The sequence below is a fragment of the Thalia democratica genome, chromosome 8 (genome assembly GCF_965202585.1).
Source record: "Thalia democratica chromosome 8, ktThaDemo2.hap1.1, whole genome shotgun sequence".
Lineage (NCBI taxonomy): Eukaryota > Metazoa > Chordata > Thaliacea > Salpida > Salpidae > Thalia > Thalia democratica.
In genome coordinates this window covers 52,741,504-52,760,853 of record NC_139172.1, presented here as the reverse complement: position 1 = coordinate 52,760,853, position 19,350 = coordinate 52,741,504, and the positions used below count along the sequence as shown (strand labels likewise).

General features: G+C 24.2%; 1 protein-coding gene across 2 annotated transcripts; it reads right to left on the bottom strand.

Moving 5' to 3' along the window:
• Positions 1–205: 205 nt before the first annotated feature.
• LOC145842456 (putative RNA-binding protein RbpE) lies at positions 206–7,124 on the bottom strand. Of its 2 annotated transcripts, XR_014370194.1 has the most exons (6): positions 6,975–7,124; positions 6,386–6,563; positions 3,015–3,157; positions 2,241–2,419; positions 1,845–1,934; positions 407–529 (listed from the first exon to the last, which is right to left on the bottom strand). XR_014370194.1 is itself a non-coding variant. In XM_082949909.1 (5 exons), exons 1-5 carry the CDS (start codon positions 7,001–7,003, stop codon positions 498–500), a joined length of 561 nt encoding a protein of 186 aa, XP_082806035.1. In that variant the 5' UTR covers positions 7,004–7,124; the 3' UTR covers positions 206–497. The 2 variants fall into 2 exon arrangements, 1 of the variants encoding a protein (XP_082806035.1); XM_082949909.1 differs by lacking the exon at positions 1,845–1,934 and having other exon boundaries at positions 206–529.
• Between the last annotated feature and the right edge of the window lie 12,226 nt (positions 7,125–19,350).

The following is a 19,350-nucleotide window of genomic DNA, read 5'->3' as shown; positions in this document are numbered from 1 at the left end:
GAACATTAAGTACAAAAGACTTACAAGAGAATAAGTATACTACTAATATTTTAATCCTAATATTAGTACTCAGCGTCGTTAAATGGAATTATATATCATTAGGTAATCAACCACCGTTTTAATATAGTTCAATTCCAAGTACAGAAACTTAAAATAAATTTCTCATAGATAAGGGGCCATACAATTATACAACAAACTATTTTTTGGTCCTCCGGAAAAAGGGTACTTTTTATTCGAGAAAAAACACATCATGATCATAAATTTCGGCCAAGAGAAAAGGGCGCAAGTATTTCGCACAATTCGGGGAAAGTCCCTAAAGTGGAAAAACCTGCGCCCGTCCTTCACGAGACGTCGAAAAACAAACACAAGTTGTGCGGACGACAAGTAAACAATTTCAAAAAAAAATTCCAGACGCTGATGATTGGCTGACGGGTGGTACACGGCGGCCTCCCATTGGCTCACGGAGATTCCAGGCGCCCGATTGGCTGCTCGCGTCTCTAGTAGTCGTTGCGTCTCCAGTTGTCGCTGTCTGTTGGTAAAAATTTTAATTAAATGTTGGTGAAAATTTTTATTTTTAAATAGAATTATAAAATTATATTTTTAATTAAATGTTGGTAAAAAATTATATTTTTTATTAGATGTCAACTTCACTTATCTACAATAAATTAAATATATATTTATTGGTAAAATATTGTATATTGTCTGTTGGTAAAAATTTTTAATTAAATGTTGGTGAAAAAATAATATTTTTAATTAGATGTTGGTAAAAATTATATTTTCAAATAAATGTTGGTGAAAATTATATTTTTAATTAGATGTTGGTAAAAAATTATATTTTTAAATAAATGTTGGTGAAAATTATATTTTTAATTAGAATTATAAAATTATATTTTTAATCAAATGTCAACTTCACTTATCTACAATAAGTTAAATATATAAATACAAGGTAACTATGAAAAAGTTGTGGTGCAAAAATAATAGTTAATATTATTAGAACGGAAAACCAAGACTTGGTAGAACTATTTAATGTTGTCATTTAAAATTCAAAAAACAACTGGAAAGATTTAATTTTAACAAACTTTACTCACAAAAATTAAAGAGCTTATTTATCAAAAATTAATGAATTTTGTTGTTGTAACTAATTTTACCACTAGCAATTATTACTGAATGATTAACATACTTATTACAAAGTTTGTGAACCAATGTAACATTTATATTTTGTTACTAAAAATATTTATACTACCTAAACCGTTTTCTACACAATAAGATGAAATCTCACTATAAAAGAGAAAGCTTTTAGTAATGCAAAATCAAGTGGGAATTTAAATGTAATTTTAAAATGAGCTGTTAATAGACTTTTAAAAGATTGATTTCCAAAAATAAAGCAAATACAACTAATCTGTGTTAAAACAGATTGTTTTATTATGAAAAATTTGGAAACAACAACTTCAAATCAGTAGCTAATGTGAAACTGTTTTTATGAAAACATATTTTAAAAACAAACATTTTTAAATTAGCTTATGGGAAGATGTAAAATATTCACGTGACAAATTATTAAACAAAATGTGAGTGATAATTCATATCTTATATATAACAAATTTTATTATTCCAAAAACCATCTTATTAACAACATTAGCTTAATGTTTTAAAACTCATATAAATACCTAAAATTTATAAAATAAAATAAAAAGTTGATAAACTAAAAGATTTTGAAAAACACTTGTTGTTAATACTATGTTCTTTAAAAAATATATAAGCAAAAATTCTTACAATAATTACTCACTACAACTGGAAATCTATCAAAATAAAAGCTAATTAAAGCAACTATCTCGTATGGCACTCACCAAAACCACATATAGTCCTTTTTAATTTCTGTAGTACAAATTGCGTAATACACTTTTGTATAGAAGTCCGTAATTAACTATATTGGGCACCTGCAACCATAGTTGGTTGGTAATTTATTTAATTTTTACTTACTTTTAAATAATAGACTAAAAAAAATCAACTTACTTTTTTTAAAACATTTTTAAATGTAAATTTAATATTAGTTGGTATAAAATTTTACAAAATGTGGATTTTGATCACTCGAAAAAGTGTGAAACAAATTGAATTTTATGGGCATTTGATACATAAAAATAAAAACACAACTAGAAATTAAATTGAAACTTAAATATGGCAAAATGAAACTTATTTCAAAATTATTTAGTTACTAAGCAAATAGTATCACCATGACAACTTACCGCGTTCCTGCCTGTATCCCCTGTTGTCGTCTCCGTACCTGTCACCCCCTCTGCCTCCTTGGTAGCCTCCGTCCCTGTTGCCCTGGTAACGGTCCCTGCCACCCTGGTAACCACCGTCACGGTTTCCACCGTCCCTGTCTCCGCCCCTTCTGTAGCCGCCATCGCGTTGTTGGTAACCCCTAAAAGATTTTTTATTTTTACCATATTCCTACTATGTAGTTCCCTACAAACTCATTGTTTTTTTTTTGTTTAGTGTATTGAAAAATATTTTAGTTAAAAATTGTATACTTGAGATGTATTGTTACAAGCAAAGTAGTAATTTGTGTGTTTTTATTCAATTGTTTATATTTAAACCAAAATTAGATTATTTGTAATAATGCAATAACTATTGTTCTATGTTATATATGTATTTCAATTACTTTATTGATTCAATCGTGCATGAAAGTATGTGTATTTATTTTACACCTAACCAAAATAAAAGTTTGTAATTAATCAATAAATATTTGTCACTGTATATCTAAATATGTCACCTGTTAATTTATATCTCATGTGTATTGACATGTTTTTTATTTTAAAAATATTTTTATATTATACTTTATGTGCTGATTTTTTTTCATGTTAAGTTTCAATTACCAGTTATTTTTAATTTTGATTTTGTTTTCATGTTTTAATGTTTTTTTTAATTTCTATTATTTTTAATTTTGATTTTGTTTTTATGTTAAGTTTCAATTACATGTTATTTTTAATAATGATTTTTTTTCATATTTCAATTACCTGTTATTGTCCCTCCTTTGGTAACCGCCACCTGACCTGAAGCCGCCGTCTCTGCCGCCCCTGTCCCTGGGCGGCCTCTCGGTTGCCTGGTTGACAGTCATGGCTCTGCCCTTGAGCTCGTATCCTGACATCTCTTCAATGGCCTGCAAATTTAAGTTGTTTAGATTTATTGTACATGCATTTTTTTTATCTGTCATGCTAAAAATTATAACATTTGTTTAACTGTCGGTTCGATATTGTTTAAAATGAGTTTTTTTTTAGTATTTTATTTATAATTTTCAGAAATTAAGGACTCTTTGTAATTTTATCTTAAAGATCAAGTGACAGATTTTGTAAGTTGGCCACCCTAGGTGTCTTATTTTCAAAAAAACTACAGTTGAAAGGAAATAAATTAGGAGTTATTTATATACATAATAAAAATTGAAGGTCTTGTTCCTACTATTTTAAATACACTTACTAACAATTTGAGAATCAATTGATAAAGATAAAATGTTATTTAAATTAAATTGGATTTTGACATTATGGATTTTTAATTTTAGACTAATCTCTAAAATTATAATGCAATATTTGTTATTTCTTTTAAGGACAAGAAGCTTCCTAAAATTTTTTAATGCTGTGTGATGGTTTTTATAGTTATACAATTTTTTTGTTTGTCAATTTTTTAAACCATAATCTTGCTTGAATAAAAACTAAGTCACAAGTTTTACTCATATTAAATAAGGAGTAAAATTAAGGTTATAACTTTAAAATTAGAACCAAAATTAATTAACTATAAAGAGTTGACTTATATGTATTATATTGCAATTTCATTACTATGCAAGCCACAAGCTTAGTAAAAAAATAAATTATAACATTAGTTAAACAGCAGTTTAATAATATGAAAATATTTTAGAGGAAAAAGTTAAGCAGTTAATTACCAAGTGGGTTATTTGTAACTATTGTAGTTGAATAAATATATTATATAAATATGAAATGCTTAAATTTAAGTTTGAGTCATTTTATAAAATTATTTAAAAACACTTTGTAAAAAAAAAAAAAAAACTAAACCTTTTTTTAGTTTGAAATGGTTCAAAGTTAATAAACATGGTTAACAAATTATTAATTTTACTATGTGGCATAAGTTGTTGACTTTCAAAAATTGTTGGCTCACATATAGTTTATGCACAAAAGCTTTGTGCATAAACTATATTCGACTTTTTAAAATTTCATAAATAATTAATTATATATGAAATTACAGTTCATAAGTTTATACTACAAGTATCTTCATTTATTGTTGTATTACATTTCAAATTAACAAACCCCATTTTAAGCATTAGAGTATAGATAAAATGATTTTAAAATTATTTTTCAACACTAAGACCAATTATATTCTTAGTAAACACAATAATTAAAATTGAAAATAAATATGCCCTGCCTGTTAGCTGAAATATGAAACAGTTTTCATGGCAACATAGTTGCTATAGTAAGCTGAAACACATGCTTGTTATGATTGAGTTAACATACTTACAAAAACAATTATTTTTAATAGATAATACTGTTTCTCATTCAGTAAAAGTTTCAAGACTCAAAAGTTTCTCTGCATATTATAGTATAGTACATTAGTTTTTCAAATTCAACTAATATAATTCACTTGTTAGTTTTGCTTTACAGTATCTTCCATATTTTGATTAACTTTTATTTTAGGATTTAAATTGTTAATTAAGATCCCTCAAAGGGTGAAGCTTAGTTTTGCAGATAAAAGTCTTGAATGATTTATCTTGGATAATATTTTCAGTATTTCGGAATTAAAAGGATATAAAAGGATAATTTAACTGACTTTTGGTGTTTAATTTTAGTAAAAAAGTAATTAACAAAAAATTAAATGAAGCATGGGCTGATTAGAAAATAAATTAATAAAATTAGGTGAATAGATACTGCATTTTAACTTACTTACAACATACATTTAAAGAAAGCTTATATTAAAATATTTCACATAAACTAAATTTGTAGGTCCTCATTTTTGTCCCATGTCATAATGATTTTATTTTAAATCTAGAAAGGGTGCCAAACTTTATGACAAAAACATTATTCAATAATGCTGACAGTTAATGTATAGTAAGTTGGAAATCATTTACATAGATTTAAATTTATTAATAATGAAAGTATTAACCATCTTATGTCCTACATTTTTGTACAAACTTTGTTAATGTTTGAATTATTACTATACTTCTCTTCATATCTTTAATTTTAATCTAATTCAAATTGTTAAACTATAATGAATAATAAGCTAAAAATAGTTGCTTAATGGTTAGCATAAATTGTTTAGTCAATTATGAAATGATTTAGTGAAATTTTAATTTTGGCAATAATAACCAGTCAACACACTTTTTCAGATTAAGGCCATAGGGGTGGTAAACTATGTTTTTACAAATTAATCTTATTTTATAGAGTTTTTTCTCAACTTTAAGATGCTTTTTATTGTTTTAAAAAATTCAAAATATTTTTTGAGATATGACCAGTAAAAGTCGGGCCGCATAATAGGTTCCCTATGGGAAGAGAAAACTAAAACAGCGAAAAAAGACTATTTCATTTAAAATCTATCTTATCCTACATTTTTCAAACAATCTTCTTCAAACTTTCACAGTCTAATCTTTATGCAATAACAAAAAACGTAATTTTGGAATTAAAAAAAAAATTGTAAAAATTTTTTTTTTGAAATAAAACACTTGTTTTTTTAATTTTCATGATATTTTTTTTTAATTAAGATAATTCTAAAGTAACTTTTTTTACTTTTATTATAAGGAATGTTTCCTGAAAATTTGAAGAAGATTGCTTGAGAAATGAAGGAGGAGATAGATTCTTAGTAAATTTTAAAATTTCCGAGAAAACTGACCCCAAAGATTTGCGGTCCATATGTTTGAATTGGAAAATTTTTACAAAATATTAAATATCTCAAAAGTTAAATGACATTTTTGATTTCTATAAAAACTGGCTTGTAGTTTGTACTTCAGGCTTTCATATAAAGGCATAAGTCAATTTATGTAAAAAAAATGTTGGAACCCCCCCCCTTATTGCCTTAACTGTTTCTATCTAAACAACTAACAAATAAATTGTTAGTAGAAGGCTCTAATAACATATTAAATTAATCAAAATAATAAATATTGACTTAAATTATTTTAATAAATCAGTATATTTTATCTAAATAAGTATAGTAATAGTATCTAAACAGCATACATTTTCAGATTAATCATTTATTTTTATCTATACAACTAATAATTAAATTAATAACAGAAGAATGCAGTTATAAATTAAACTATACAATTAACAAAATAATCAACTATTGATCAAACTTATGAAATAAAAGTTAAATAGTAATTAGTTGATCAACACACCTTTTCAGCCTCCTCAGTGGTTTCCATAGTGACAAAACCGAAACCCCTGGGGCGCTGGGTCTCCCTGTCACTGATGATGATGGTGTCCACCACCTGATACTTCTGGAAAGCCACTTCCAAATCTTCCTTGTCGACGTCGTAAGACAGGTTTCCAACAAAAAGCTTTGACATGGTGATACTGTGAACAATTGCCATTTGTCAGCTTTTAACACAATTTAAGGTTTTAAATTTGTGGTTAAGCAAATACTAGGTTAAATTTAGACTTCCATGAAAAGCTTCAACATTACATTTAAGTGGAAATATTAATATTAATATTATTGGATAGGCTAATAAGTAACTTATGAAGGGTACTAAAGTTTAAAAAAAATAAGTATTAGCTAGTACCTACAAAAACATCCTCTTAACATTTATTGATTAGATAGTTTATAATATTGTAAAATTTTAGAACCCATTAATTTTAACCCTACCAAAATTTGAATTAATTTTTTAAATTATTGAATAATCTATTTTTTATAAATTTTAATTTAGTTTAAAACTAATTTATTATTAATGCCATACTTGATAATTTAATGGAAATGCAGCCACTAACCATTTATAATAGCTGATTAATTCAAACATTTAACTTTTTTACAATTTAACACAAAACAGGCCATGGAAAATTTAACAAACGTGGACATAAGCACAACTAAATCTGAAAAATTGTCTAAATAACAGCCATGCAGCCGGAATAACCATAATAAGATTCACATACTCTAGGAATTGAAATAGCAAGCAACTCAGCCAAGATAGAACTTGATAGAAGATTTTTCAGGTCTTGGAAAACAAAGTTTCTGCAGTTTTCACAACGACTTGTGCATTTGTAGACATTTTGCTTTTATTGGAATCAACACTGTAAAAGAGGGACATAAGAAGCAGGGAAGTCTTTTGTTTCGCAAAAGTAGTTCTTAGTTTAATTATTATAAAGTATATAGCTTTTGGAGCTGAGTATAAACAATTTTATCACTATTCTTATTCAAATTTTTTTTTATACAAACAGCACATAAATACCTACTTATTACAAACTTTTGAACAAAAATAAAAATCAACTTTGAAAAAAAAAGCAATTAAAAAAAAAGGTGTAGAAAAGAATAACTTTATAAAATTTTCATTAAATTATTATGTATAAGCTGAAATATTAAATCACCAATTGTAATAGCTATTTAAAGTACTTAAGAGGATACGTAAAAAATAAAACAATTTCAAAAGTATGTACAAAAGAAACAGTTGTATCGATTGGATTAGTCTTACATATTTCGTTGTTGAGTATGAATAAAACAAATATTTATCTTTAAAAACAGTATAGACAGAAAAAATATTTTTAGATATAAATTAGTTAACCAAAAAAATATATTTACATAAACGTAAAGGTTTGGATAAAAGCTAGAAATAATATTAAATTCAATTTTATTGTAACATACATTTGTATACCATTAAATTATATTTTCTAATGAAAACATTAAACGAAACAGGCTCATCTAAATATAACAACAGTATTATAAAACACTTGATTTGTTGAAAATTAAAGACGTTTTTATCCCTTACCATATTCGTTAATATTATGTGGCAGGGTTGCCATTTCGAACTCATTTAAAAAAAAAAACTAAGCATGACATTAAATTTGAAAGTTCAAACTTTTAGTTAGCACTCCTTGTTCACAAGTCTTTGTTTCCTTAACCGTTGATGTGTGTTCTGATTTTTTAGGTCAGGGTTTCTTATAGTGGGCGTGGCGTACCCCCTAGGGGCGATTTTAGTAAGTCGGGAAGCAATAACTAGTAAACAGGGCGGAAGCGTTTTTAAAAGTTTGGGCAGTCATAAAATTCTGAAATTTACACTAGATATTATTGAGTTGCAGATGATAAGCAAAAAAAAGTCTTAGGTGTTTTTATAAATAATTTTGAAACTTTTACTAGATATTATTGAGTTGCAGATGAAGAACATAAAAAAAAAAGTCTTAGGTGTTTTTATAAATAATTTTAAAACTTTCACTAGATATTCTTGAGTTGCAGATGATAAGCAAAAAAAAAGTCTCAGCTCTTAGGTGTTTTTAAATGTAATTTTTTTAGTAGTCTTGTCGGAGGGTGGCCATAGCCTTTTTAATTTCTTTAAAGGGGGCCATTTGAAAAAAAGTTTGGGAAACTTTATTCTAGGCACCAAGAACCTTTGTTAGTTTTGTATTTTTCTTAACTATTAAGTTTATTTTTAAAAGTTTATAGTTAATACAAAAATGTTATTGAGTAGAAAACGTAAAAACAAAATAAATAGATTAGAAATATAATCTGCGAAGTTAAATACATTTTTTTACCACTATCCTTTAAGTTTTATAAATAAGTTGAAACTCAAAAAAAGTTTTTTTTTTCGACTATACAAACTTGAAGTGGTTTCTGTATTATAACAAAAAAAAAACTGTTTTTGTATAAAGTTATTCCAAAGTAAATGTAGACTTTGTAATATTGCTCTATTCATTTTTTTCTTGGACAAAACAAAGAAAAACTTACAAAGCCTATATATATCACAAAAACCTAAGCATAATGGTCTATAGGTCAAAGTTTTAAAAGTAAAAAAAAAAGTTTACTGTTCGCATTTCAGTAATCTTTACCTAAAAGCTCTAATATAGTTTATCTTCAATTAAAAATATTTAAACATTAAATCTCAGTTACTAAGTTCTAAATCAGGGGTCGGCTCGGCAGCCTTATGTGACTCGCGGGCCAATTTTCTTAAAAAAACTTGCTCGCGGGCCGCACTATTTAGAAAAAAAACCTTTGAGGGCCGCATTTATCTAAAAAATTCTAGTAGTCAGTAGAAAAATATTATTTAAGATCAGAAATATAACAATTTAAATAATACTAGACCATTAATAAAGAGTATTTATTGAATTAAGAGCCTAAATGTAAGTCTTTATTAAAAAATATATATTTTTTATTGTTTTTAAAATGTTTATTTTTTGCAGAAAAGGAGCTCGCGGGCCGCAGATTTTGACTTAAAGGGCCGCATTTAGCCCGCAGGCCGCAGTTTGCCGACCCCTGTTCTAAATGTTTGATAGTTTATATTTTAGACAAGAAAGGCACTTATTTGCTGGGTTATATAACTAAAATTCATTTTAATCCAGTAATTGTAATTTTAACAGTTATTGTCGTCGAAATTGAATTGAACCAAAACGAAATATAATAAATAAACGTAATATGGTATTAACTAAATGCATAACCTTATAATGTAAACCAGTCTTAACTTAAACTTATTTAGAAGTAAACAAAAGATATTATAATGTATTTAAAAAATAATAACGGAATCGGTTCATGCAAGTTTATTTAGAAAGCAACAAAACTTTTAAAATTTTTATAATTTGTTTTTACATATTTAATTTAGACTCTAGTGTGAGTTAACAAGTTAAAAACAATCGTGTTTTATTGTTACTTTTACTTTTGTTTTCATTTATTAAATATTTTACTAAAAGGAATATTAATCTATCAAATTAAATTACTTTACATTTTATCTTAAAAGATTTTAAAGTAGTTTCAATATTTAAAAAATATAAGCATTCTGTTATACTTAAGTTTAAAATTGATCACGACTGTTGTTTTTTTTTAAATTTCTAAACTTGTTGCAAAATATATTTTATTGAGTTGTTTGTAAATTCAAGTAACTTAATTAATATTTTTTTTTATTTTTTAATACTTTACTTTTTTCTTTCAAAATTCTTGCACACAAATGAAATATACTTTTTTTTAGTTGTTAGCAAACATGGAATAAACAAATATTTATAACTTACCTAGATTTAATAATCGTTTTCTTTTGATGTTTAGAACTTTACATGTACGTTTACTGAATCGCTCTTTATTCCATAAATTGTTGAAATATTTAAAAATCCTGGTGTATTTTAATTTCGTATCTAATCTTTGACAATTTTACAATTTTTCAAACCAAATAAAATTTTCACTACTTATTATAACAAGTTAATGTATTTTTATCATTAAAAAAAAAAACTGACTCAAGTTAAAAATACTATTGTAATAGGTTTAATACATAATTAAACTTTCTTGGTAAAAAACTAAGAAGTTTAATTACATATTAAGTTTAACGCCATGATCATATATACAATAGTTTAAAACTTATTTTAAAAGTTTAAAACTTGATAAGATATTTAGGCTGTTTGATATATAAATTATAAATAAGTATTTTTCTCATTAGTTAGATTTCAAAGTAAGTGGGAAGCTTTATGATTTTCAGTTCGTTTATTATGATATAATACACAATTTTGGTTTTTAAGTTATAAAAAAGTACAAAAATATATTTTTTAATTTCTTGTAAAGTTTTTTATATTGTACTGTTTTTAAATGAACTAAGTCTTTGAAAAGATCTAATTTTTTATTAGTACATTAAATTATAATAACATTTATTCATCTATTCATATCCTCAAGATTTTAAAGTTCTCAACTTAATTTTAATCAATATATATCCAAAATTTTTGGTATTTTTTTACTGATTAAAAAAAAAGAGTTAATAATCTATACTTTTTAGTTTTAGTTTTTAAGTTTTCGTAGCTGTTTCAGTTTTTAAATGTTATAAGTAACTTGACTAAAAATTGTTTACAGTTAGTAAGTAAAAATCATAAGAAATGGTTACCAGTTTTATTGAGTTTGTTTTAGTATATGTAAGTAATTTGGTTTAATTGATATATTTATCAAAAATTTAACCAATTAATAGTTCAATTTTATAAGTTTATTAGAAAACAAAAATAAATTATTTTTATTGTAGTAAATAATATGTTTAGATATAAAAAACTAGCAAAAGATAAAAATAGTAAATTTACTTAACGTTCACAACTTAAAATTACAAGTATGTTAGTTATTATTGTCCAGTAAATCTTTTAGAAAACTGAGAACTATTGACTATATAACATAACTTTGTTACAAATAAATATAAAACAAACAGTTTAAAAGTATTATGATAAACACGTAAAGCTTTTATAAAAGAAAGTTGAAAAAATATTTCAAACTAATTATTTGTATTAAGAAAAGTTTAGATACGATTTAAACTTTTACAAAAAAACTACAATAGCAATACCAACATATTAACAAAATTATTACATAACTTCTAAATAAATTGTTTTAATTTTGTGATAAGGTATTTTCAATAATAAATTTATAATTGAAGTAAACAGCTTGAAAAGTTTTAAAAATAAAGAAATATTAAAAAACAAGTAGTATTTTAAAAAGTTATTTCTACAAGACTTTTGTACTTTAGTATACCTTATGTGTTCAAAGCATGTTTAATATTTTGAAAATGTTGTTAAAAAACTCATATAATAGTAATGAAAGTAGTAAAATTTTAGTTTTAAAAATTTTCTTTGTTTTTATACTTTAATTATTTCTTAAGCTTAAAAATTAACAAAAAAAATATAGAATTAAAAAACACTTATAGGATTTATATCTTTTGTACAAAGTCTTCATTTCAATTCAGACTTTTAAAACTAAAAAATTACAGACTTTCATTTTTTTGTATATTGATTTATAATTAGCTTTAAATTCTCAGCTAAAAATTACATATAGAAAATTTTTTAAAAATTTTGCTTGAATTATATAAAAAGCTCATAAATTTTCTAAAGTTTCTGTGTTTAATGAATAAAAATTTCTTTGTAGGGATTTATATAGTTTTAAAAACAACTTTTGTTATCACAAACACAAGTCAATGCCTATATTTATTAAGATGTTTGTTTGGATTTAAATTAAAATGCTTTAGTTTTGATTTTAAATTATTAAATATATAATGTTTAATTTTTAAACAGTTAGTTATTGTTTACTATTTATATGATATGATTTGTTTAAATTTGTTATTAAAACATGTGGTAAAGGTTAAAGTACACTTTATTAATTTATTACTATTTTATTTTAGATAAACTTGTCTAATTGTTTTGCTTGATTTGATTCAGCAACATAAATATACTACTCACTTTATAGTACTAAATTAGCATAAAAACTAAAGCTTTGAAATTGTTTACAAATAGAACTACTTTCAAGCCTTTTAAATAGTGAATGAATTAACTTCAATAAACTAGAAAATATTGTTATTAACTTGTAATTTTTAAAAAAAATTTCATATTTTTATTTTATGTTTTACCAATTTTCCCTAAAAATATAAAAAACCTTAAAAATTTAAAATGTTAACAATATTTTAACCAATAAAATGTGGTGCTCACCAATTTTATTTACCAGCTTTTAGTGGAAAAAAACTAATAAGACTTATTTTAGCAATTGTAGAAAAACAAAAAATAGTTTTAAACTGGCTTGGTTTGTTGTCAAAGTTTGAAAAATTCAAATAAATATTAGTTAATAAACATAAAAAACACCAAATAAAAATGTTTGCAAATCCCATTATAGTATCAAACTCCTACTACTATTAAAAATTTGTTAATATGTAATATTATTTAAACCTGTTTTTCATTCATTATGTTAAATAATTCAAGAAATTTTATAAAGTGTTAGTTAAATTTATAGTTATTTTTTACTAATTTTGTATTAAAATTTTAGATCTAAAAACACACAGTTAAAACCTCTCCTAAAATTAATAAATTGTGTTCAGGTATAAACCATAATTAAAAGATATAATGTGTTGAAAAGCTAAATATATACAATAAAAACAATATATAAATCATAGTAGTCTTTTGTTAACACTAAATTAAGACTTAGTTTAAAATAAAATGTTCTTTACAACTTTTTATTATTTTTTTTACAACGCTGCTTATAATTGTTTGATTTATAAGCATTTGTCAATAAATATAACAAACAAATTAAGTTTATATATAGAGTTTATATAAATATTTTTATTGATACAAAAAAAAAAACACTTTTAAAAGAATAATAAGTTAAACTTAAATTTATTTGATCAAACTAAAACTAGCCTGAGATATAAATAACTCTAAATATAAAATGATTTTATGAGTTGTTCATGTTTTTGTTTGTAAACTGCCAGTTAATTTTATTTTTTATGTGAATTAAGTATGAACACTAGTGGAAAATAAAATGTTTGTATTTTCAAAAGTTTTGATTTATTTCAGTTTGGTGAAGCTGGAAAAGAATGTAAAACATTTATTTAAAACAAAACAACTTTTGTATTTTTAAAGCTAAATTTGTTTTCTTATAAAATGTTTTTTCATATATTCTATTTGATGCTATTTAACTAGCATTTAAAAATTTTTACAGAACAAAATAAAGTCAGAGAAATTATTTTAAATACTTTTTTTGCTTCAAGACCTGGTTTTTTGAATTGAATGAAAGTCAGTGGGTAGAAACATAAAAAAAACATTTTAAAAATTAGAGCCCTTACAAAAAACTTAAGTTATAAAAATTCACTAATATAATTAATTATAATAATGCAGTGAGATAAATTTTAAATTAAAAAGATTTACAAAATGAAGAAACAAACTTTATACAATTCCAAGTAGATGGTACAATACATGTTTTTAAAAACAAAATCCATATTTTAATATATCTCACTTCAGAATGTGCTCAAGCAACAATGTGATTATAATGATAATTTTTCTTCTCTTCACATTCAGCATCATTGTATTAACAAACCGATTAGCTTTCAACACCTAAACTTTTTAACTCTGTATCGCAAAGACAAAATGGATTTTTGTTGTCTTACTACAAACTTTACCACAGTAATAATCTCAGCATTTGGATAAGAAAAACTGTAATTAAAAATCAATGTTGTAAAAAATATTAATTTTTTGTCGTTCTCTGGTTAAAACCCAACAATGTGCTAAAATCGAGTGCACGACAATTCAAATTCGGACAATTCAAGTTCTGAAAAAAAAAACTGAAAGGGCCACAAATACAAAAGTAATGTATTTTGTCAAACATATAAAATACATGTGTAGGTCATATTAAAACCTACAAGCCATTTTTTTCTTTTTGCAAAACATTAAATATTTTTGATATATGGCTCAAAAAAGGTAAAAAACTTAGTTATTTTTATTAATATTAAATTATCTTAAAAAATATATACGATTTCGCAATAAAAAAGTTGCTTGTAGATGGGACACGTTCAAAATCCACCCGCAATCAAAATCCACCCGCGATCAAAATCCACCCGATCAAAACCCACCCGGTCAAAATCCACCCGATCAAAATCCACCCGAGTCAAAATCCACCCGATCAAAATCCACCCGGGTCAAAATCCACCCGATCAAAATCTACCCGGTTCAAAATCCATCCGATCAAAATCCACCCGGGTCAAAATCCACCCGATCAAAATCCATCCGAGTCAAAATCCACCCGAGTCAAAATCCACCCGTTCAAAATCAACCCGGTTCAAAATCCACCCGATTAAAATCAACCCGATCAAAATCAACCCGAGTCAAAATCCACCCGAGTCAAAATCCACCCGTTCAAAATCAACCCGAGTCAAAATCCACCCGATCAAAATCAACCCGGTTCAAAATCCACCCGATTAAAATCAACCCGATCAAAATCAACCCGAGTCAAAATCCACCCGATCAAAATCAACCCGGTTCAAAATCCACCCGGTTCAAAATCCACCCGATCAAAATCAACCCGAGTTCATTTTTTTTTCGAAATAAGAATTAATTTATAATAGAGTTTTGTAATATTGAATAAAGTTATATGTTTAAACAACTATTGGTATAAAAAAGAGTAAGTATTTATAAAGAAAGAAATTTTAATTTATTTAATAAAATAATTAAAAAAATAAGTTAAACAATATAATTAAACAGCATTAAAAAAAATTCATAGTAGCTTTACAAGTATTTAAAATGTTTATAATTTATTAATGTTAGTAGTGTTGGTGTTACTTTTAAAAAAAGAAGTTAAAAAAAAATAAAAAAAGAATTACGCTCAGTTTCAATCCATTTAAACCTCCTTCTAATTTAATTTCCCAAAGTCAATCATAATTAAATAAAAATATTTACTAAGGATAACTCATAGTAAATTAAAATATCAAAACTATAGAAGTTTATAAATTAGAAGAATCTTTAATAACATTTATTAAGCTAAAGAAAATTACAAAAATCAAATACCAAATAATGTAAATTTATGGAAAATGTTAATTAAATGTTACAAAAAGAAAATTAAAACATTAATCTAAAATTTTTGAGCTTTTTATTTTTGATGTAAAAAGTTTTGTGGTTTGTGCTTTACTTAAATTTCAAAATAGTATTATATACAATATTTTATTTTATAAAAAGTTTCAACTAACAGTGTTTATAAAAAATAAAATATAGATAAAGAATAATATAAAATTGCTACGTGATAATAAAACAAAAATCCTTTGCTAAATTTGGAAAAACTATCACCTATTAATTATATTTTAAACATTATTGTTTTCGACGTGGAAAAGACGTTAAAAGATATTTTTGGTGTGCGACTCGATAACTTTAAGGTATGTTCGTGCAAGAGGACTTAGGACCAAATATTTTGAGCGCTTTTATTTGTCGTTTAGTAAACAATTTATTGACGTTTCTTTTATTAGTAATTTTTAAAAACAGAACATAAATTTTAATATAAAAATACGAAAACTAATTTACTAAAAATATAAATGAGGAATATGTAAGAAATCAATAACTGTTTTAAAACAATTTTATTGTTTTCTATCTAATTTTTGTTACAAATATTTTTTAGTTATTTTTTTTAATTTATACAATAATTTTAGCTGCTATTATCGTTTTTTCAAAGTGTTTAAGTTAATTAAATTTTATTTTATTAAATGTTTTTTTTTTATAAACCATCTATTTTTGAAAAAACTAAAAATTGTTTCGTCTAAAGTAACTAAAGTTATAAGTTATTTTTAATTAGATAACAACTTAATTTGCTAGTTTTTAACTAATAGTACAAATTAAAAAGCTAAACATTTTTCTATGAATTCTAAAGTCCTTTACATAAAACAAACATCGACTCTACAGTTCATTGAGTTTGCTCAAATAGCTTGTAAATTGCAACTAAAAAAGTTAGTAGTTAGACTTGAGCTAGGGAAATTATATACTCTAGAATTGTAGTAGTAAACAAATAAGTTGAGTTTTTTAGAAATGACACTATATTTATAACAAATATTACGAAAAAAAAACTTATAACATTTTTAATTTATTATTAAAATGTTCTATTTTTACATAGGTTCATTAAAAAAAGTATGTATTTCAGACAAGAGAGTTTAAATTCAAGTATAAGTTATTTTTATGAATTTTTGTACCAGACTGTATCAACTTAAACAATCGTATTATTAATTTTATTAATAGGTTAAGGCCAGTTTTGAAAGTGATTAATTGAGTGGTTTTATAAAATTTAATCTCTTTTGGTTAACGTTTAAATTTTAAATTTAAAATTTTCTAATCTAAAACTTTTAATTTACATGCGATAAATTTTCTTGAATTAATTTCCGACAATTTAAGTTAAAAGCTATAACTGCATGTTTTTAATTAATTAGTTGTAAACGTTTTATATTTTTTTATAAATATAAAGTTGCATAGAAATTGTAATTAAGTAAGATAAATTATTATTTACTGTTCAATATTAAATTATTAAATGATATTTTTTTAATTCATAGAAATGGAAATGTTATTATTTACCACTATTTTTTTTAAATATAATCATCATATAAAAAAAGTCTATTTGTTAAAACTTAAGAATTTTTAAGTAATTTAATTAAAAATGAAACAATATTAAAATTAAACAAAATTTTATATTGGTTATAACGAATTTAAACGGTAAAGACAACTATTGTTATAACAAATTGTTTAGTAGACAAATTAACTTTAAAAGCGTGAAAACTTTGTCTAACAAATAAAACCGAAAATTAATAAATATTTATTTTAAAGTTAATATTGAAAAATCTTTAAATGGCAATACAGTAAAGGTAACTATCTAAAGTAAATTAGTGACCTTTTCTTAACAAAGAGAACTTTTATAGATAAATATCTTGTTAAGACCTTTCACATAAAAAAATTAAATTAAAAAAAACACAAACTAAATGAATTTTAAACGTTTGCCTTTTACTTTTTTGTAATTAAAAGTAACGAAGATGCAGTTGGATTTAATCAGAGTCGGCAGACAATTGTTTATCTCGGGCCAAATTTCATGGTTCAATTTTTTCCGCGAGCCGTTTTTTTATTCAATTTTTGTTTTTAATCTGTTTTAGTCACGTTTATCTACTTAAAGGGATCAGGCCTGACATATTTAAAATGTATATTTTTTCTAAAGTCGAAAACTATTTTTTTTTTAAAACTTGTGTCATATTATTATTTCTATCATTATTTACAAGGTGTAGATCATTAAAAACAGGTGTAGATCATTATGTACACTTTTTATAATCAATTTCTATTATTTTATTTGTATTTTCTTTTTAGTAGTTACAAAAAATCTTTTTTTATTTAATGCACAGCATATCACGTATTTAAAATTTTAGTGATTTTGTTAAACTAGTTAAAATTTAAAAAAATATTAATACTTTCATTTTAAACAGTGTAAGTTTTTCTTTTAAAACCTTTAAATACCTTAATAATCTATCTAAAGTTTTTCGGGTTGCAACTTTTTGAAACAAAAAAAGTACAACAGTTACTTCAACCCAGTCACCGTGTTTTTAAAAGTTAAAAACATGTAAAATTGCCAATTAAAAAAACTTTGCAATATTATATAAGTAATTTATCCAAGTACGTAAGCTTTTGTTGTTTAAAAGGAAAAGTAAAGTCTAAACTTTAAAGAATAACTTCTAGATTTACTATCTGTCTTTTTTCACATCTAAGGCTTAAGCATAATAAATGATTTTTAAATGATATTCAGAAACTTAAAAACAAACTATTATAATTTCTTTTTCTTTTTTGAAAATTTCAATTTAAATTTTGTTTTGTTTAGTTGACCAAATTTACATGCTCGAGGGCCACATATTTACACTTCGAGGGCCGCAGTTTGCTGACCACTAAATTAAATGGATTAATTTGTAGTATAAATGGTAGCTTTCACTTGTAATACTCAGTTTTTATAAAAATTAAATCGTGTGACGTATTTGTTTAAAAATTACTTAAAAGTTCTAAATTATTAAATTTTATACCTAGAAACAGTAAATTATAATTGATTGTCGTGTAATTGTGATTGATATAATACAAGATTATTTTTTCTGACACATCCTTTAGTTTTCTAAAAGTTTTAACATAGTCATATTTGTATAGTAAAACTTTAATTTATTTATCCTGACGTTGTTAAACTTTTATTAGCTCTTATAGTTATACTTATATCAAAAACAACAGTACCTTTAAAAGCTGCTTGCCGGCTGTAGCTATTCAAAATTATATTCAGTAATCAAAAAAACAAAAATATTTTTGTCAAAAATTCCTTATAATAAGCAAAAATACCAAATAACAACTTAAAAAACTCACAAAATAAGTTCAATCTGTAGTACAGTTTTTATATTCTTAAGTCAATTTATAAGGGACAAAAATACAAGATTTTATAAGTGTTTTTTAAATAAAACTTGTTTAAGATTGGTACTTTAGAGTGGTGAGATTTTTTTAGATTTTAGATTTGAGATTAGATTACTTAATTTTTTTAAGAATTTGAATTCACTGAGTTTGAGTTGTCTGAACTTGAATTGTCATTAACCGCTAAAATCATCTACAAAAATCCACAGTTTGGGAAATCCTAATAAAATTTTTATAATTTTTCGATTTAAATTCATTAGTTTTGTTAAAAGAAACTATAAAATTATATACTTGCAAAATCTGTTTTGTTATACTCAATAGAAATTAATAAATTATAAACTTATTACATCTAATTACATCTTAATAATTCTTATTATTACAACTTATTACATCTTATTTATTATAAATTCAAACTTTATATAGTTTTTATACTTATTTCTATTTTTATTAATGTCAAGTTCACAAATAGTTTTCAACTAAGTGTTTCTAAAATAAATCAGAAAAA